The following is a 22178-nucleotide window of genomic DNA, read 5'->3' on the forward strand; positions in this document are numbered from 1 at the left end:
GATAAATCTTGTGCTTTGTGCCTCTTTCTCTCTGTTGCACACTACCCCTTCTCCTGAGGGTTTCTTGCCTCTTGGCATCCAAAATATACTGTGTTATGTAAATTATTGTACTGTACTATATAAAGTAAAGCCGCTTGTATCTAAAAACATTTAGCCATGAGACACATAACTCATCCTTGATGGATAATAATTAAGGAGATGTCCATTGTGTACATATGACAGTTTCACAAACCGATCAGCGCCTCCATGAAGGTGTTTTCTAATTGATTGATTTTTCCTCTAGGACTCTAAGATGGGTTTTGGCATCGCTGTGTCCGGTGGTCGTGACAACCCCAATGTGGAAAACGGTGACACGTCAATCATTGTGTCAGATGTGCTGCAAGGAGGACCAGCTGATGGATTACTCTTGTAAGTCTCTCTAACAGCAACCAACTTTCCGATTGGGCTGAGTTGGAAATCTTTACATCTATGTTGCTTACACCTGAGTTAGTAGTCACAACTTTATATCAGAGCTCTGGAGGGAAATGTCCACTGTGTAAATGTATAAACTTTATACTGTTAAACTGTACAAAGTCAAATGTTCTTTGTGTTATTCGTATGTTTTTTCATCTAGTGAGAAAGATCGTGTCATTCAGGTCAACTCTATTTCCATGGACCATGTGCCTCATTCCTTTGCTGTACAGTCCCTCCGTAAATGTGGAAAAGTGGCAAAAATAGTGAGTATAGACCACTGACTTAATATAAAGATGGACAGACCCTGCATAACGTTATTCACAGGATTCCTCACGGCAGGGTGGTGTGTCTCCAGCGGTTGGCATCTTGGCAGAACCTGACTTGTCTTAACGGTGATGCAACTATAAGTTGATCTCAGTAATCCTCATCCTAGCACAGAACCCTGGGGAACTCCACGACTAACTTTTGTGCATGTGGAAGAATCATCATTAATGTGAAGGAATCTGAATCTAGAAATAGATTATGTCGTATCCAAATAAGATGCAAGGCAGTCTGAAGGTTTCTTTAAACCCAGTGACATATTCCAGTCTCTGCAGTGATGTATTGTTAAATGCAGCACTGAGATCTAGCAGGACAACTATCTGGCAAGTCTGGCAATGGGAAAAACTACAAATTTCTCCCTTAGAAAGGAAAAGAAGGTTGGATATAGGTCTATAGTTGGCTAAATTAGTAACTTGTTACTAAACAGATCCATCTGGCTTAATATGGCGTTGGTGTTAGTTTAGGATATGACATTCTTGAGCAACTTAGTTGGGTGTTGATGGTTTAGATGAAAAAAGAAAAAAAGGATTTTAATCAAAGACTTTTATTATTTGTTCTTCCTCTGTTAGACAGTGAAGAGACCGCATAAAGTGGCGGTCCACTCCATGAAGCAGCCCCAATCCCCAGACAGCGGCGAGTACACCCCATTCACCCACTACTATGACGCTGACAACGACAACGGCTGGTACGGCGAAGACAGCCAGGACAACATCCCTGACAGCAAAGGCTACCTGGACTCTGAATACAGAGGAGGACAGGGCCACAATCAGAGAAGGAGAACCAACGGGCAGAACCAGAAGAAAGCCTCACCCAGCCCCGATAGATCCAGGAGGGAGGGAAGGAGTTCGCGTGCCCCGGACACGGGCCATCAGAAGCACCACAGCCGAGGACGCAGTCCCGGGGGCAGTTATCACACAGAGGACAAGTATGAAAAAGGACAAGGTGGGAGGTTCAGGAGTAGGGACGGGTCTCCATCCTCACAACCCTCCAAACATTTGAAGCCATTGGAGAAACCTGTCAATGTCCTGCTAGTGAAGGAGAGATCCAACGAAGGTAAAATGAGAACTACTCACATCGTTGTGATGTTTGATTGTGGATAAAATGAGCATCATATCTTGTGTTTTAAGACTGTGAGTGACTGTGTGTCACTTGACATGCATGGGAAGCACAGTTGATGGAGAAGTGGAGTGGTGTGGTGGTTAGCACTGATGCCTCACAGCAAGAAGGTTCTGGGTTCGAGTCCATTGGCCTTTCTGTGGGGCCTTGGAGTTTGCATGTTCTCCTTGTGTCTGCGTGGGTTCTCCTAGGTACCCCGGTAGGTAGACTGCCAACCTGTCCAGGGTGTACCCCGCCCAATGACAGCTGGGATAGGCTCCTGTCCCCCCTCGCGACCCTCCAGAGGACATGGTATTTTCTTTTCAAAAAGAGAGTGGTGGCGGTGACGGCAAGAAGAGTGAGTTCTTGGTGATGTCAGTTCTGCTTGTTTCACTCACTCACATGACCCAGGGAACTGGGGCCTGAGATGTCCACAACTGTCATTAGTGACGAGCCAGTTGCTTTGTGTGGACGGAGCTACTCCTATTTTCGGACCATCTCCCTGACTTTGTTCAGACCTGGTATTAACTTGCATCCTGAGTGCCCACCTTTAAGCACTTGTGTTCACACTTGACATCTAAATGCATCTCTAGAAGCTTCTAGAGCCACAACTTGAGATCCGATCACAGTTTTGCTCTCTGTGCGTAATAAACATAGACGTCATTTGGGCACACTGGAATATTGTACGAACAGCTGCTGTATCACAACAATGGATTTACTGTATCCAGCGATCTTTCAGAAGCACAAACAGTGCTGTTTGTTGTGCGTGTGGGTGCCTCTTGACAAGGTGACGTAACACAAATCTTGGAACACAATGAGTTGTGGAGTCGCCCGCACTCAAAGCGCATGCGTTAAGTTGATATTTATTTATATATCCCCCACTGACGCTAGTTATTGTAGTGACAAGAAAAGCACAAATCTCAGTTTATAACTCAAACCTGGGAAGAGTCAACACACACTGTCTGCATACGTCATTATTGAAGAAATGTGTATCTTAACTACACATGGCTGCAGAGCTATATCAACATAAGTAGATGCTGATGTGTTTGTTTATAAAAGGCCTTCTCTACTAATGAACACTAGCCTTTTTTGGCAATCACTCAATAGGGGTTGTGTTTGTTTTCTCTGAATGAATGAGGCCATAACATCCGCACGTAGCCAACACCATGTTCGAGCCAGTTATACTAACGCTAGTCGACGTTGTGTCTTTTATGCTAGTCGGGTTTATTTTTGTTTCTACTTCCTGCCCTTTCAACAATGGCGCCGAAGACAAGTCATACATGTTTGTCATTCTTGTTTGTATTTCTGAACCTCCTCAGTTAACCTTTCCACAGTGTGTTCCATCCTTATTGATCCAAAACAATCAATTTGAAAATTGCGAAGATAAAGAAGCAGCCGGAAATACTAAAGCGGAAATATGCTACTACCAAGCGGACCAATCACAGCTCTTGCGGTCGTTGCCGTGACGCGTAGTTACATTTCTGGGACGTCAGGCTACAATGTTAGGGTCGGCGTAGGGTCTGGGCTGTCGTCGTAGCTACGGTGTCAAATTTAACCACGGCAAACACCCCACAAGACTTGTAGTTTTGGAGATACTCTCCCCAAGTCTATCTATCATAATTTATCCCTCAGATTATTTTTGCCCATCTTCCAGTTTCCAACACATCAACTTCAAGAACTGACTGTTCACTTTCTGTCTAATTTGCTACATCCCTCCCCAAAAAGCTGGCATTGTAATGAGATAATCAATGCTCAACTTCCAATGTCAGTGGATCCAGTGTAGTCCATCGATGTACTGTATATATAAAGTCAGATCCAGCAATGGTTTACAGTGTAACTGTAATGTGCTTTTCTTTTTTTTGTGTCTATTTTTGTAGAGTATGGTTTACGTCTGGGGAGTCAGATTTTCATCAAACAGATGACCAGCACGGGCCTGGCTGCAAAGGATGGGAACCTGCAGGAGGGAGACATTATTCTCAAGGTGAAAATGCATTCCTTTGCAAAGTAGTACCTTTATCACAGTGGGACGTAATAGAAAAATGCATGTTAATTAAATAAGATTTTCTAGACATTTAAAGATATATAGCAGATTTTTAAGAAAGCGTTAAGTTACGCTTTCCAGCCAATAGTATCTAAAGTACTAACAATAGTATATATAGTGTTTTAAAGAAGGTTTATAATGCTATATCCTGGTCTTTTTACACCATCGTGGTCATGACATTTTGGCTGGGCCTCACTTATTTTCAAGCCACTTGAGTGTTAAGACTTTTAGGGTTTTAGGGTTGCAGCTAGGTTAGGGTTAGGGTTAGGGGCTAGGGAATGCATTATGTCAATGAATGTCCTCACAAAGCTAGCCATACAAACATGAGTCCGTCCGTCCACATGTGCAGATCAACGGGACGGTGACGGAGAACCTGTCTCTCCACGACGCTGGGAAGCTCATAGAGAAATCGAGAGGAAAGCTGCAGCTGGTGGTCCAGAGAGACAGCCGCCAGATCCTCGTTCGCATCCCGCCCCTCACAGACTCTGACTCGGATAATGACGGTGAGTCACTGAGTGCATGTCCTGACCAACAATGTTAAACCATAAGGAGGTTTGCAGGCAGGACCACTGTGTTGGCTATGGTGTGTATATGTACATTATATGTGTATTCGTGTGTATATAGATTGGGGCCCAAATGTCTGAGACCATGCAGTTAACTTTTTTTTTCTTTTATTATTATTACAAATTAATGAAATGTTGGCTGAACAGTATGATTGTAAAAGGTGAATTTTAGTAATCTGGTCTCAAATAAAAAAGGTGTGATTCTTGCATTATCTTGCTGCAACATGAATCTTTCTCCACAAAGAGGCCCAGCAGGGAGTAGCATGTCTCTGTAGAATGGAGTCTCCTGCTAAATTGTCAGTTTGGAATCATATCGCTAGTACAGAGTTTAGGAGGAATGGATAAATACCAGAGGTGTGCAACATTCGTTTGTGCAACAAATTAAAAAAATAAATGTTTAGTTTGCATGCAGAACTTATTTCCGTGTGAAGTGTAACTAACATGTACTCAGCGATGTGGCAAAGCGAACTAAGAACCTAATCATCAACAGCCACAAAAATAAACAGCAACAAAAGTTTAGCGGATCTGTGGCTACCCGTTTGTACGGATTCCCAGTTGTTTGCTGTTTTTTTTTTTTTTCAGCTGCCGATCGAGAGTTACAGGTGGCTCCTTTTGTTCTTGGAGAGTTAGCAGCTGGGTGTTGGCTCGTTTTGTCGTTTTTTGGTTTTAAATTTTGCGCAGCTTCTCCCGGCTAAGGCATTGAAGGTTAATGAGAAATCGGCAGTCGTGTCGGTTGGTGCTGAAGTCGGTCTAGAACGTCTGGCAATCAGAGCATTCACAAGAAGAGGGATAAGAGTTTGGAGAGGGAAAAATAGGCTTGTATAAGCTTCTGTAATCAAATATCTGATCAGTGTAAGGAATATAACTCAAGAAAAAAATCTGCAGGTCAGTGCAACTTAATTGCTTAATTCTGATTGCTTTATATGTCAGAGTACTTTGTCTTCTCTACATATGTTTATTTCCATATTTACATGTAAATATGTGGTCTCGGGCCTTTGGACCCCCATTTATAAATCATCCTGTCACCTCCACATGTGGCGGTTGTTGTTGTTGTGTCTTCTTCAAACACAGGTTCTCTGTTCCTAGGACTGCGCTGTATATACTGTATACAGTATGTGTGATTATACAGTACGTAGATGTATGTGTGCCCATATGTGCAGTATGTTCTGTATATTTAGAATAATCATCATCATTTTATATAAACATCATTGAAATGCAAATTGAATTGATATATGAAAAGGAGTTTGAAAAGTGTCCATTGGCATTATTTCAACTGCTTCTTAGACGTACAGACATACCTTTACGCAAAAGTTAAACATGCAGTTAAAACTACCACCTTAAACTGAGCAGCTCTGAGTTTCTGCTTGCACCTCCAGGACTGCATTTAATCATCAAGCAACAAAGATTAAAATGTGTTTGATGAAAAGCTTTCAGCCTCTTATGTATATACGTAGATACTGGATCGTACTCACCTAGACAGGCAGAAGCAATCCCTGCAATCGCTCAAAAGTGCCATCTCTGTCTTGTGTTTTCTCTTTCAGATAAAATGTCATACTTTTAGATGAAGGACCACCCAAGACACAGCATGTGTAAACAGTCTGTTGCCTTTCTGTCAGTGAAAAAAAATGGCTGCGACACAAAAGTTGTAAAGCTCTCGTAACTATTTTGCGCTTCCTCTTGAGACTGCTCTAACCCCTTTTAACTTTTTCATAAATTACTAATATTCTTGGAATAAATAAATACATATAAATCTTTATCTAATCGTGTGATTTCATTAAGTGTAGATGTTGAATAATGCCATTGGAAGATGAATGTGCTTTATGTTTGTGACGGTGCCGGACACGAGCGTACTGGATCGTAATGTTGGATTTAAGGATGATATATTTTTCTACAGAATGTAGCATGAGAAATTAGACATTCAATTTTATGTGTAGCAGCCGTAGACTGTATAAATTTGGCCAAAAAAATATTTGACGTGTATTTTAGTGTTTTAGTTTGGCCCAAGTCCCATCTACGAACATGGAGGAGGTGGAGCTTATGACCTATACTGCAGCAAGCCACCAGGGGGAGCTCTACTTGCTTTGGCTTCACTTTTTTTGCCATCCATGTTTATACAGTCTATAGTTGCAACTCACAGTTATCTCTCTAGCTGATATACCACTTTTCATGTCACACAAACATCCCCATATCATTCTCACTCATCTGACAGCAGCACTATAATCCACAGATACCTGGGACTGGCATGGTCTGTGCAGATACTGATGCTCTTGTGGCGTGTTAGCATTTAAGCATTTGCTGTGAGGAATGCATATGCACAGTAAGAAGCGGCGCGTGAACGACAACCACAGAGAAACTCCTCTTCAACAGAAAACACCCCAGTCAAAACAAAGACTGTTGCACCAGCAGCAGCAGCATCTAAAAGGCTATTAGGAAAACATTATTCTGTGTTTTAAAACTGCGTTTGAAGCTACGGCCTCCCCTGCGTGTTAAACGGCACGGTGAGAGTAATCCAAAGCAATATGTGGTGAACGGGCTAGTGGGATTGGATTTTAATATTTCATTTTGCCCATGTGTTATTAACCAGGGTGTGCAGTTCTCCGAGCAACTGACCCATTTAGCCTTCGAGTCATTCCCAGTATCATCTTGTGTGTGTCAGTCAAAGAATCAGTCCACATAATGTATGCATATTAAATGTTTTGGAAGAGCTGAAACCATAAACATTTTTTTTGTGAAAAAAAAAGTGTTAATTGTGATAATTTACATCAATATAGAAGGACATTTTAGGAGTATCTGAGGTTTAGGAGCTATTGGACAGCTACTCTTGCAGTATATTTAGTTTTTTTTTTTTTTTTTTTGGATAATCCCTTTCAGTCAATGATTGCCTGAAGTCTTGGATCCTAGACGTCAGCAGATGCTTTGTATCTTCTCAGGTGGGGCACTCCCAGACCTTCTCTGCGGCCACCTTCAGCTCTTGGTTGGTCACTGTCTTTAGCCTCGTCTTCCACGAGTGGAATGCAGTTCAGTCATATTGAGATCAGGTGACTGACTTAGAGGACGTTCCCGTTCTCCACCCTGAAAAACACTTTGGTTGGTTTGGGTGCATGATAAGGACCATTGTCCTCCTGAATGTTTTAACGCCCGGCAGTGAGCCGACAGAATGCTCCTCGATGGCCGTGGATCATAAGCTGTTCATTTATTTTTTTTTCCTCCACAATTCCTTCCACAAGTCTTTCATCTTCCACTTCAAATTATGCAGATGACTTGTTTTATATTACTTCCAGCTCAGTCTGAATGAAAACTGTCAGCTCTGAATCATGTCAGAGCTTTTCTGTACATTGACATTTCTTGAAGATGGTAGGAGAGGCAAATGCATCTTAATGCATAATGTCCAGCAATCTGACAGATAAATCTGATGTGTTGTGTTCACAAGACAACAATTTATTAATTAATTGATGGAGATTACAGTACAGTGTGGATATACACCAGTCAGGCATAACATTATGACCACTGACAGGACAGTAACATTGACCATCTTGTGACAATTCAATGTTCTGCTGGGAAACTTTTGGACCTGGCATTCATTCATGTGGATGTTACTTAGACATGTAGCACCCACCTAGACCAGGCCAGACCAGGCACCCCCACCCCATAGCAATGACACTCCTTGATGGCAGCAGCCATCCCCAGCAGGATGCAGCCTGACACAGACATACACACAAAAACACTTTAGGAACATCTAAAAAAAACATCACAAGGTGTTGACCTGGCCTCCAAATTCACTAGATCCTAAACTGATCCCTCCCCTCAACCCATAGGACCCAAAGGCCCCCCACAAACAACATTCTGTTGCCAGACACCACAGGACACCCTCAGACGGCCCATGTCCATTCTATGATGAGTCACAACTGTTTTGGAGGCACAAGGGACACAGTATTAGGAAGGTGGTCATAATGTTATGCCTGATCCAGGTATCCACAAAGTCAGAACTGCCTTCCTATGACATCCACAAGTTATAATTATAATATGGATCCAGAGTAATCATTACAGTCTTTAATCTCATTATGTGTTTTAAATCACCTTCATCCAACTTCTGTTTTAACAGCAGCATACTCTGTTATTCAGTTCAACTTTATCCATTTGTCCTTCCACAGCTATGTTGCAGCAAGCCAACTCAAACATTCTACCGTTGACCCTTGTGCCAGCTCCTTGCCGGCATTGTCTTTTCAGGCCAGATGAGATGTTTAGCTTGTTCTAGGTCTGGTCATGACTCAGTGTAGGCGGCATCCTAAGACTCTTTTTCACACCCGAAGACCTCAACCAAGGTCCCGAAGCAAGGTTCATGAATTTTACATTGTTACGCTGTACGCATCTGATATGGATCCTTTTGGTTTCACATTGAAAGTATGCTAGGGCACAAAACCATTTTACACTTGAAGCATCGGATGTTGGCATATTTTCAGCTTGGTGGATAGCTTTCTATCACTGTTTGATTGAGCGCGTCTGTTTTGTTGCCGTTATAATAATAGCACGGCATTAGTTCCTTTTGATGTAATTGGCTGTTGTTACCGTCCACACATTACGGCCCATTAGTATAGCATCCCCAAAGCTGACTCTCACTGTCTACCCAATCTCTCTACAGCAGCTGAATCTGAAGGATTATATGCAGCATTATGGAAACATCACTAAAAGGTGTACTGGTATCAATGGGAGACCAATGACGTTATATTAATGCTTGATATTAATGCTGTTTTCATCTGTATTGTTTGCAAGCTATTAATTCAGTGTGTTTAACAACTCTGTCTCATCTTCCTTTATCTGTGTTCTGAGCTGTGGCAGTAGTCACGGCAACTGTTTCTCGTGATTCTAACAACATCCTCTGTTGACGTCTTCACTCTGTGACATGGGTTCATTTGGTGGTGGTGGTGCTGGTGGTGGTGTTGCAGCTTCTTGTGGCAAATCATTTCATTTTTCTTTTTTTTAATGGTGGAAGGTGGTGAATGAAAGATGTTTTTTGTGTCTAACTAAGATGTCTGTCTGCTTGTCTGTCAGACATATCAGAGATGGAGTCATACCGTTCCTATTCTCCTCCAGAAGACCTTTCCTACCGCTCTCCTCATGAAAGAGACAACCACAGGTAGGACGGATTGACGCTTCATAGATGCATGAAGTCAAAGCGAGGCTCACGACTGGACGCGACTTCCATTAGTTCTCACTGAGACCTGTGACCTTGTCCACATAGAAGGTTTTCAGGCAAAGACTTCAGCCTGTGTTTTGGTGACTGGAAATTACAACATAAAATATTCTATAACAGATATGGTTTTCACTTGTGTAAAACTAGTGTTTGGTTCCCAGAGATGCGCTGAGTAGGGTGAGGTGTGGAGCAATATAAAAAAAAAAAAAGGTCAGGACTCCACAATGCTTCATCAGGGCCATAAGCCCAAATGTGTCAGTCTAATATACTATAAGTGCTGCTGAAGTCTTGACCTTTTTATCTTTTCCTCATCCACACACCCTGGTGACATTGTGCCATAAATATACACCGATCAGCCACAACGTTAAAACCACTGACAGGAGAAATAAATAACACTGACCATCTTGTGATAATTCAGTGTTCTGCTGGGAAACTTTTCGACCTGGCATTTATTTGTGTGGATGTTACTTAGACATGTAGCACCCACCTAGACCAGACCAGGCACCCCCACCCCATAGCAATGACACAGCAGGATGCAGCCTGACACAGACACACACACAAAAACACTTTAGGAACAACTAAAAAAATCATGAAGAACATGAAGAACAGCACAAGGTGTTGACCTGGCCTCCAAATTCACTAGATCCCAAACTGATCAAGTATCTGTGGGATGATCAACAGAGGCCCCTACCCTCAAAGGCCCCCACTAACAACATCCTGTTACCAGACACCACAGGTCACCCTCAGAAGGTCCATGTCCATTCTCTGATGAATCACAACTGTTTTGGAGGCACAAGGGACACAATATTAGGAAGGTGGTCATAATGTTATGCCTGATCGATGTCAAAGCAGGAGAAACCAAACTGAGGCATAATTTAACTATAGATGTTAAACAACACCCGTGACCCTTAACAGGAATAAGCAGTTACAGAAGATGAATGAATGTTAAACAACAACCGAAAACTCAAACTATAGACTTAAGTGTTAGCTACAAAAATACGGATGTCTCTTCCATCTCGCTCTTATCCTTCCTCATGTGCACTAAATCACCTGCTACACAATGATGGATGGGTAGCACCTGGAGCACAGCACTCACAAAACAGATGTAGCATTCTCAGCCGGACTGATTAGATTAGAGTCAAGACGGACGACTGTAAATTTTATTTGAAATGTCTTCTGTGCGGATGCAGCTTTACCGCAATGTCGCCCTTCTCCTGCATGCACCAATTTACTGTAGTCATGCTTAAAATCAGTTGTTGATACACCGTGTGGTTCCTTTAGAGCAGAGGTGTCAAGCTCATTATAGACCAGGGGCCACATACAGCCCAGTTTGATATCAAGGGGACCGGACCAGTAACATAATATCATAATGAGATAAACTATCCTTCTACAAAACATTTTACCACAACTCTTACTGAAACAGTGCATCCCTAGTGGACAAATCGCAGTTAGTTTTATTGAAAAAAGTCAATTTTGCACTTTGCAGATTCATCCCGCGGGCCAGATCGGACCCTCTGGTGGACCGTTTTTGGCCCGCCTGCCCGTATGTTTGACACCCCTGCTCTAGAGCCTCATCCTGTGTATGTATGTTATGTATCTGTGTGTGTCTGGGGGGTGGGGTAACAGGAACGAACCCATGAAGACCCAACTCAAGGCACCAGCGATGGCCTCTCCTTTTAAAGTACCTGAAGACCCCCAGACGTCAGCTGAACTGGACACGGATACGCCGCACATAGAGGAGCCTCCAGGTCATCAGTCCAGTCCTCACACTGACGCATGCATGGCGATTTTATTTTCATGTTGAGAGATGTTTAGATCGTTGTCTAAACTCAGAAACTTCTTCCATTTACTGGAATAAATTTTAATTTATATGACATGTGATTATTAGCGTTAGGATTTTAACATGTCTAATTTGTTATTCCTAGTCGCTGTAACAACCACGCCAAAGATTCTCCTCCGACCAAGTCCAGAAGAGGAAAAAATATATGGGTGATTATTCCTTTTTATCTTTTCACAGCTTTTCTGTACTATTGGGCAAATTGGGCATTATAAAATTGACAGACCTCTTCTCCATGGTGAAGGCAGCTGAAGCTCATTTTGTGCATATTCCATCATTTTAAACCAAATCTCAAATTTTGACTTCAGTTGGCTTCGTACGTCCGTGTTCAAACTTTTGCATTTAATTTACAGTAGAGCAGCCTCAGGAGACATAGTGATGGAATTACACTCACATTATCATCAAACAGAGAAAGAAAGAAAGAAAGAAAGAAAGAAAGGTGTATGAATAATGACACATCCCGCTGGGTTTACACGTGTCTAATGGTTGTTTGGATCAGATTTATATAGAAACTCTGTATATTTGTAGTGTACTTTCATGTTAGTAAGTCTTATTAATGGCGACATGTGTTCCTCTTCCCGCAGGCCAAACACAGTGATGGTGAATTTCCAGAAAGGCGACAGCGTCGGGCTGAGGCTAGCGGGAGGAAATGAGGTCGGCATCTTCGTTGCTGGTGTTCAGGAGGGCAGTCCCGCTGAAGTGGAAGGCCTGCGCATCGGAGACCAGATCCTGAAGGTGCTCTGATCACACAGAATTTACCGCATGAACAAAATACAGTTTGTTCCTTGTTCTTTGCTTACATGGTTATAATCTGTCAATCTGTCTCAGCCTTTTTGATTATTTAATATAAACTCGGACAATTATTGAACTGCTGGATAGTGGTCTGAAATTGCATGACCTCTCCAGCATTTAACATTTATCTCAGTTAATTTTCTCTCTTTAAACGTGGACCATAGTAGTTTATTTAACATGAAGAGCATCCTGTTGGAGAGACTCTGTAGCTGAATCAGTACAAAGACTTTATTATTAGGCCCTAGTGATTTTGTTAAATGCTATGAGTGGCTTAATTCTACGAAATCAAACGTTCAAAAACTGTGGCGACAGCTCAACAATCATATTTTATGACAAAATTTAGCAAAAAATTCTTGACCGATAGAACGACAAAGATTAAAGGTCATTCGATCTGCAAAAACACTTTTATTAAATTCTTCACAGTCTTCACTACAGACAGTGGGTATAATACAGTACATTCCTGTTAAATCAGTGGGTTTTTGGATGTAAAAAAGAAATCAAACAAAGATAAATCATATCAGATTAAAAATGCAGATTAATAAAAAGTAGTATAAACTACACAAGTGCAGCCTTTGATTTTATTGCAGTGCCCTGGATAAGAGTCTTATCAGCTTGGCACATGTTGGCAAAGCTTGTTCTGATATAGATATAGGCTTTATATACAAACTGTTTGAGTATTATTTGAGTCTGGACAGACAGAGATGTAAACTGGCTGACTCCATTAAATTTACAGAGAGAAAAATGAGTTTATCAAAATAAAATATTCATATCATGCTTTATCTATAGGTTCCATGGCACTATTAAACAGCCCTAATTCTGGTTCACTCTGCTTGTGCTTTGAAGGTGAACAACGTCGATTTTCAAGGTGTATTGAGGGAGGAAGCAGTGCTCTTCCTTCTGGACATCCCTAAAGGGGAAATGATCACGATCCTGGCCCAGAGCAAACCTGATGGTAATACACGTCCTCTAGAAACATCAGTTAACACAAAAGCATGGTCACGGTTCTTCACATTAAGTTCAAATTTGAATGAGAATGCAACCTTTGTTTTTTTTTTTTTTTTTTAAAAATGACAAATATATTCTGTGTATTATCATGACAGATATTTCACCTTTACACACACAAAAGAGAAACTTTCATTAAAAAAATGAATACATATCCCATTCTCCCCTGTAGGTAAATATGATATTTGTTTTCAGTAGAAACTAATATAATTGCAGGTCAGAGCCACAGACTCTTTGTTGGTGGTGTTATTTTCAAGTGGGGTTTGTGAAGATTAAAGGATATATAATATATATATATATAGTAATCAGATATAGTACCTCTATAACTTTGTTAAAGTACATATTAACTACCCTGCCCTCAAAGAAACCTGCTATTGCAAAACTTTGGGTGGTGACCAAATCACTGTTCTGGGTACATAACCTCACATTAAACAGAGCATGCCATTTGTTTTAAATTCTTGTTTGTTAGGATTAAACAAATAACAGATGACTTATTCTTTATTCAGACTTCTTCCAGTTCACTGCCTCAACCCACAGGATTTTGTCTTTGAAGAAAATTATACAAGGGCAATCTTTGCGTAACCTATTTTATCAGTGTGTGGCTAAACTAGTTCGTATAAAATCTCATGTGTCCCTGTGTTCATATGTTCCACATGTTCATGAACAGGATGAGGTGAAGCCGGGGTAATGAGGGTGTCTTGGTATGGGAACCTCCGGATTGCATCTCTGCTTTTTGCAGATGACGTGGTTTCATTAGACCGTGACCTTCAGCATGCGCTGGGGTAGTTTGCAGCTTGTGAAGCAGCCAGGATGAGAATCATGATGAGATGAGAGGTCATCGTGCTCTACAGGAAAACTTTGGCTTGCTCTCTCTGAGCTGGGGCTGACTCGCTGCACCAAGTGAAGGAGTTTAGTGTAGTTCATAAGTGACAGTAAAGTGAAACAATAGATGAAGGTGGAAATTGGTGCAAATGTCGGTGTTGTGGTGAAGAGGGAGTTGAGCCACGAGGCAAAGATTTCAATTCATCATTTACTCTGTTACTCCCTTCCTTCTTCGTTTCCTACATCAACAGTTGTCTCACTGTTTTTAATACTTTAATACTTTTATTTTCACCTCTAACTTTCTTGTCTTTCTAGTCTATAATGATATCTTGGCGACGGGCCGTGGTGACTCCTTTTCCATCCGCACCCACTTTGAGTATGAAAAGGAAATTTCTCAGAGCCTGGCTTTCAGTCTGGGTGACATTCTCAAGGTGGTTGATACCCTGTATGATGGCAAGCTGGGCAGCTGGCTGGCAATCCGCGTTGGCAAGGACAATCAGCTCCTGGAGAAGGGCATTATCCCCAGCAAGAGCAGGTAGGGCCTGGACTGTGATAGCTTGCTTTCCACCGTGCCTTAGAATGTGGACAATTAGAGGACGTAAACCACTTCAGACATGTCCAGACCACATCTTCATTTGTAGCACACTGAGGCCTTGAGAAACAGAGCCAATACCTGTTCTTCTTTCTTTTACTACCGTGTCAAATCTCCACCTTGGGTACACTGTAGAGATAGTGTAGCTATTAGAGGTTGCACTACTTCAGATTTTTTAATGTGATGAAAGTCAAGTCTACACCGACCAGTCACTGATGACGTTACTAAAACAAAAACAGCAGAAAGTAATGCTTTGCAACAATGAAACCTATATTCTTGACCTGAATACATATGCTGAGGACAGACAGCTCATTGTGCTACATACTGTGCACTGCAGGTATGTATAGCCTGTATAAAACAGGCAGCACATCAGCATTCATCAGTATTTGGACTGTTCCTCTTCTAGCATTAGCAGATGCCTTTTCAGATGAATGTGCATTGCTCCTCACCTGTCTTCTTGGAACTGTCCATGTTGTTGACTAGTTGACATGATGCTCAAAGCGTCATGTCACAGCAGTGAAGTCCACAAACCAGCTAGTCAACTAGTCTGTACAACCCCTAGTAGCTATAGTAATGGATATGGAGCCTTTGATCACAGGTGGCAGGCTAAAGGCTTATTGGATGGTGGATGGCCATGCACAGCACTATTTGATTCTGATCAGGCTAGGCTGAAGTACACATTATCTGTAACAGCCTGTCCTCCAGACTCTTTGTGTTGTCGTGAATAATTTAACATTTGTATGTTGAGGTGTTAATCTCTTCAGGTGCCGTCAGGTGCCATTTTTCCAAGTTTGAAAATTGAATGGTGGTCCATTCACCTCTGCTACATAACCAAGATCAGCGTCCATCATTTCACACATAACAGTTTAAACATTATTACACCATGAAGGGGGCTGTTGAGGTTCTTGCAGTTGAGAGTTAAGCTGGGCATGGAAGTGAAAGTTTGTAACACAGCGAGAGGCTGTACTTTGAAGAATGGTACAAGGACACTGTTTGGTTTACTCCATAATACCATATGCATTCTTAAGTATTTGTTTTGTCCTTAAAAATACTAAAACAGTACTAACTTTAATACATTATCCTCCCCCGACAGAGCGGAGCAGATGGCCAGCGTCCAGAGATGTCAAAAATCTGTTGTGGGCGATCGAGCTAATTTCTGGCGGTTGCGAGGCCAGCGTTCTGTGAAGAGGAATGACCTGAGGAAGAGCAGAGAGAGCTTGGGCAGTCAAAGCCCGACTACCCGATTCCCAGCATATGAACGAGTGATTCTCCGCGAAGGTGGGTGAAGCACCTGCTATGGGACTCTAGGGATGTCAGTGACACTGAACCATCCCTTAATTATGCTGCTATACGCCTAGGCTGCTGGGGGATGATGCACTGAGGACCTGTCCTCTACTCTCTTCTGTCTGGGACCAAACTCCTATCCTCTAATTTCTTATCTAATTCCTTCTCCATCTCCCTTTGTCTCCCCTCTGCATCTACGATCAACACTGTCATCGCAGCCGGTTTCCGACGACCTGTGGTTCTCTTTGGCCCCATTGCCGATGCTGCTACTGAGAAGCTGGCCTCTGAAATGCCCGATCTGTTTGTAATTGCTAGTGAGTCTCCGTCTGTTCACACATTTATACCTTTCAGTCTTTTTGTCCTGCGTGAAAACACAAAAGACAACCCCATCGCTTCTCTGTGGTTCTGTTAGAAACCGAACCAAAGGATGCCGGCTCTGACAAGACCATGGGTGTGGTTCGTCTGAAAACCATTCGGCAAATCATTGAGCAGGTACTTACACCTACACGCAAGCTCTCGGTTTGATTTGATCACTGGCTGGAGTGGCATTGAGCAATTGACAATTTTGCATTGTTGCAGTAATAATAACATACGCCACATACACCTCCATGTCCACAATTATTTCGTGTCTCTTTGTCCCTCACACCTAATAGGACAAGCATGCCCTGCTGGATGTGACACCCAAGGCAGTGGACACCCTGAACTACACCCAGTGGTATCCCATTGTCATTTTCTTCAACCCAGATAGCAAGAACGGCATCAAGGTCATGAGACAGAGGATCATACCCAACTCCAACCGCAGTGCCCACAAACTCTATGAACAAGCTGTCAAACTAAGGAAAACCTGCTCTCACTTATTCACGGGTACAATCATACAGAGATTCAATCATTGGAAAGCACTAGTCTTATAGCTGTGCATATTTTTTTAAAAAAAATATTTAATTGTGTGCTGAGGTTGGATGGTTTTCTCATCCAGACACCATTGATCTGAACTCTGCCAACGATGCCTGGTACGGCAGCGTCAAAGACTCCATCCGGAGGCAGCAGATGCAGGCTGTCTGGGTCTCTGACGGCAAGGTAAATACATAGACACACAAACAGTTTTACCTTGTGTGTTACTGTAGCCTTTTACCACCTGGGAATTGAATGCCCTGCATTTAGAAAAGTACCAACATCTTTCAGATTACCACAGTGCATTATGTTTTTGTTTAGTTTAGCAATCTAAACACCGTTTTTTTGCTTTCGGCATCTGCATGTTTCGTAAATTTAGCAAACTGCTGAAGTTGCCATCTGTGCTGCAGACTGACACTTGCCCTAAATAAATGGAACTGCACATCCAGAGTCTGCATTGCCCTGGGCATAGCGGTGTGGAAACCATGAATTCTTAATAAAAGCCAGTGCAAACATGATTGGAAAGTCATCACACAGACACCTGCTTCAGTCAGTTTACAAAACAAAGAAAATTCAATCTGGAATTCACCTCTTAAAAAAACAGTATCCGTAAATGGGAAATGAAATACAATATTGAGGCACTGAACAATTTTTAAAAAACGCATTTTAAAAAGAAAATCTACTTCACAGACATTTCAGTTTATAATTCCCTATCCACTTGAGATTGTGCGCCTCATATTCTCCCAACTGCAGTCAATTGAATGGTCAGTGCAAATCCCTGATGGTGTATCTTGTTCCTGCAGAAAAGGCTGCGTTAAAACAAGCCAACAAATCCAAATATGCGAGGCTGACGGCTGCAGCAGCAGTTTGTGCTACGAGTGTTTGACATGGAGTGTTTTTGTGTCCATCCAGTTTACGTCAATGAGAGTGACCTAAAACAGACACAAACATTACAAGCAACATAACAATATAAACTTGGTTTTAGCTAGGTGGACCTATTGAACTGGGAACTTATACACTATATCGTTATTCAGCCTCAGTGTTGGCTAAACTGCTGATCTCCAACTTAACTCCACTCTAGCCCCTGCCACATGTCAATCCAAACCAACTAGCAGTTGTTAAGTGGTTGTGGGTAATGAAGCCTTCTGTCACACGGTTGGTGCAAGTTTATCAATCTCAATTCTTGCAAAATCTACACAAATGATTTCTTAAATTTCTTAAAGACAGAATGGCTTTCTGGAAAATGTGAAAAAAAGAGAGATACTGGCAGGGATACACATTTAAAGACATAATCTTGGAGTAGACTAATGTCTTGTTTCATGCAAATAACCATAAACACATATCATTTGCTGAATGCTAGGAAACAGAGTTTGTTCTTTGCTGTAGCAGCATTACCTACTGAATTTAGCCTGTACATCCGGGGTGTGGAGCATTTTTCTGTGAGAGCCTTATTTCAACTTTAATAACATCTTTGGGGGCCTTACTAAATTATTGACCATCATAATGCTGTGGCAGCAACTGTCTCTTTTTGGTGAGGCACAGCGACGGTGCTGACGTCCATCATGTGTCTCTTTTAGTTGGAGGCAGAAGAAAGTGACCTGGAATGCCAGGTCATGGAGGATCTGTCCTTTCTGTCCACGATGTCAGCTGACTACCTCAGCATAGACAGCCGGCTGGTCTCCAACCCAGATGACGTCGCGGACGAGGGCGGCGCCTTTACCGACAATGAGCCCGAGGGGGGAACGCTTCACAACTCTGCCATAAGCCGCTCATCCGAACCTGTCGCAGTTGACGAGGTGAGAGTTGAGGTTTCACACGCACCAGCGCATGTTTTTATATTTGAAAGGACTTTCCTTTGTTTTACACATAATGTCCGAGTGTGGAGTCGAGTTATCGATGGCCCATCCACACTTCCAATAGATTATACACTGCACTTATTATTTTTTTAAAACAAGCACCATTATGGATTGAGACTTTGTAAATGCTAACTACTGATTTCCAACTTTTCCCAACAGATCTTACGCTGGAGTGTTGTTTTAGCTAGGTAGTTATTTACATTAATTCACTTACAATCTCACAAAACAACAGTTTAACTTAATTGTAAAGAACCCTTAGACCCTTGAGATCGGTTAGCACAGCTTACAGCACAACTACTCATTTTGTAGGTTTTACACAGACGGTTATTTTCCATGTTCCTGGTATGGTTGTCATTGGCAACTGTCAATCGTCACGATGTCACATCCTGTTTTTATATATCACCAAAATAACTAACTAAAACAACATCGGCATTATATTAACCTCCTAAAATTACAGAAACCATCTTCAACAAAAAATAAAAAATTATTTGACTTGTATTTTAATGTTTTAGTTTGGCCCAAGTCCCACTCACTAACATGGAGGAGGTGGAGCTTATGACCTATACTACAGCCAGCCACCAGGGGGAGCTCTACTGGCTTTGGCTTCAATGTCGAAATCTATCATGGCATCTACTTTTTTTGCAGTCTATGGGACCACATGCTGAAGTGTCACTGAGCACGACACTGAACCCTAGAGCTCGGCTATGAAGTGCTTTTTATCATTTACCAGTATATACATGTGCCCACTTTGATACCCCACGTAAAACATTCTATACTTTTCTTCTAATTCCTGCAGTGCAACAATTAGAGTGTAAACTAATTCTTCTGTTTTTCTAACAATAAACTGCATGTTAATTGGATACCAGTCAAAACCACTTTCATCATCTCTGTATTTCCAGGTTGAAATCGCTCGGATGCACCCAGACATCTACGCTATTGTGAAGACTGCCAAGCTGAATCACAGTCATCCGCAGCTGATCGGGTAGGCTTACCATTCTATCCCAGCTTTGCTTTGACTGTGTTTGTAAGTGTATTTAAAGTTTTTTTTGCAGTGTTTGCCTTCCCCATGTCTTCGAAGTCGTGATCTTGGGCCTCATGCACAAACCGTGCATGTTCACGGATCTGATCTTAAATTGCTTGTACGCACAATGTTGGAACTGTAGCAGGTGATCCGTACATTATTACAGTAATGCATCCAATAATTGTTGAGATAACTCTGGACTAAAGTGTTGCTGTGTCTTTGCAACCTGATTTACCAAGAATAGTGAAGCACAAGCTGCACTGGCTCTGGCGGCTGTGGCTCAGTAGGTAGAGCGGGTTGTCCACATACCAAAGGGTTAGTGGGTTATTCTTCATTTTGTATATTGGAGTTTAAATGTTTTTTTTCTGTGCGCTTGCAGCTCGAGCTATTGTCCTGAACCCCATACTCCTCCATCGTCCAATGAGGAACATCCCTTCAACCTCAGTGAAGAGGAGGCAGAGGAGGAGACACTGGCCGGCTACTACACCATAGACTCTCATCATTACCAGGACACTGAACTTTAGGGTCACCGCCGAGCAGCCGTGCCAGCAGCCGTTCCAGCTGCCCTCAGCATTCACAGACACATACACGAATGCACTGCACATGAGGTGCACTCCCTTATTTACTAATCATTCCATCTCGCCCCGCACAAGTCCACTGCTGACTTTAAAGCGACTCTTGCTTGTTTGATACCGAGGATAAATACCTCCCCTGAACAGTCTGCACTGTCCGTCCGCGAGCGGAGGATAACACGCGTCACTTTGCTTTTATGTTTGTAACTTTTAAGTGTCAAAACCGAGTGATCAGGAAACACTTTTGTATTCTCGCCTATGCAGCTCTTTCCGTTTGTGCACAGCAAGTGAAACCTCCTACTGCCACTGAGTTTTGCTCTCACTACAACCACAAACAAAGAAAAAAACAAAAAACACAATGCGCTTTATCTGTGGCCTTCACTTTTCAAGGTCCTGTTACTGGAAGTTATATCCAACAAATGTATATAAATGTCTATACTCTTCTATAATCTTTGCATTCCTTTATGATAGTGCCTGTGCTTAAATACAGTATCTATATATCTATATATCTATTTATCTATTTATCTATTGAAGTGCCTTTTACTTTCTTTGTCCCATGAGGTTTGGGTTGTATTTTTCTTTTAACCCAGCCGCACTAAATCCTCTGCTGCTAATGTAATGTGTAAGAAAGCTGATACTGTTCAGTCTCTGGATTTCCATATAGTCCAGCTTTAATCCACTCTTCCCCAGATGGATCTCTCTAGCTCTCGTTTACACCGGCGTCTCACCTCCTGCAAGATTTATTTATCTTCCTTGAGTGAAGTCTCATACACAATAGTGTGTCCCTCTCATAATCTTGTCCAACACACATTATAATTCATCATAATTTCAAATATACTGTTACTATGAAATTTGCAGGGAAAAAACACACAAAAGAAAGAGAAAAATAACCCATCCATTTGTTTCTGTTACTGATTTTCAAGTCGTGAAATATTAGATATGACCATATCCACATTGGTTTAACTTAAAGGGGAATTGCTGTTTTTTACAACCTGGACCTTATTTCTGGCATAAAATACGATCGTTTGGTCTTATTTGGAGTCATTCAGACGATAGCTCCAGTGGAGTGCCGCGTATATCCATTTAGTGGGAGTGACTGGGGCACCGAAACGCAGCCTCTAAATAACGCATTATCTTCCGCGAAACTCGTTCATTTCACCAATATTTTGTTATGATACGCTAGTGCTATTCCCCGTTGAGTCCGGAGTTACCTGTTATCTATTCGCGGACGTGCAGCGGTTTGTTGTTCTTTGGCCAGCTGTTCCTCTCTCTGCCTCCGCATCCTCCTTTCAACGAGCTCCTCATCCGTATACTCTGGCTCAAAATGCTAAGGACGTCCATCATAAACAAAGTCGTTGTTCACAACCTCAGAATCGGAAAAATATTCAGCCATGTTGCAAAAAACTAGCAGTAGCCAATTACAGGTAACCAAATATTGGATTTTCGCGGCAGATAATGCGTTATTAGAGGCTGCGTTTCGGTGCCCCAGTCACTCCCACTATATGGATATACGCGGAGCTCCGCTGGATCTAAATATCGGCGACTCCAAATGACACCCAAGTTATATGGGTGAGTAAACGATTGTATTTTATGCCAGAAAAGAGGTCCAGGTTGTAAAAAAATGGTAATTCCCCTTTACTTTGTTATTCTTTAAAAATCTTGCCTCCACTGTGCATTTTTTACTTCTCAGCTCTGATAAAACTGTGCAAATAGATATTCATATAACAGCGTTTTATTGTCAACATGTGCTTGTTTTATTTCGCTATGTTGAACTGAATCTGGAAATGTCATTCAAACAAGGGTGCAAGGATCTCAATTCACCTTGAGCTACACAGCCAGGGACGG

General features: G+C 42.0%; 1 protein-coding gene across 1 annotated transcript in view; it reads left to right on the forward strand.

The window, feature by feature from the left end:
• Positions 1-21131, forward strand: part of LOC311493709 (tight junction protein 2-like) — a 31024-nt gene extending 9893 nt beyond the window's left edge. Inside the window, exons 3-21 of the mRNA XM_084552478.1 lie at positions 284-408; positions 614-716; positions 1344-1827; positions 3747-3850; positions 4260-4413; positions 9523-9607; positions 11291-11412; positions 11590-11653; positions 12086-12236; positions 13137-13245; positions 14433-14652; positions 15803-15987; positions 16212-16307; positions 16406-16485; positions 16647-16857; positions 16970-17070; positions 18462-18680; positions 19640-19722; positions 20141-21131. Of these exons, the coding sequence (XP_084408604.1) occupies positions 284-408; positions 614-716; positions 1344-1827; positions 3747-3850; positions 4260-4413; positions 9523-9607; positions 11291-11412; positions 11590-11653; positions 12086-12236; positions 13137-13245; positions 14433-14652; positions 15803-15987; positions 16212-16307; positions 16406-16485; positions 16647-16857; positions 16970-17070; positions 18462-18680; positions 19640-19722; positions 20141-20285 (2841 nt within the window). The 3' untranslated portion in view covers positions 20286-21131. The remainder of the gene's footprint in view (positions 1-283; positions 409-613; positions 717-1343; positions 1828-3746; positions 3851-4259; positions 4414-9522; positions 9608-11290; positions 11413-11589; positions 11654-12085; positions 12237-13136; positions 13246-14432; positions 14653-15802; positions 15988-16211; positions 16308-16405; positions 16486-16646; positions 16858-16969; positions 17071-18461; positions 18681-19639; positions 19723-20140) is intronic.
• The last annotated feature ends 1047 nt before the right edge of the window (positions 21132-22178 follow it).

The sequence above is a fragment of the Chelon labrosus genome (genome assembly GCF_963514085.1).
Source record: "Chelon labrosus genome assembly, chromosome: 9".
NCBI lineage: Eukaryota > Metazoa > Chordata > Actinopteri > Mugiliformes > Mugilidae > Chelon > Chelon labrosus.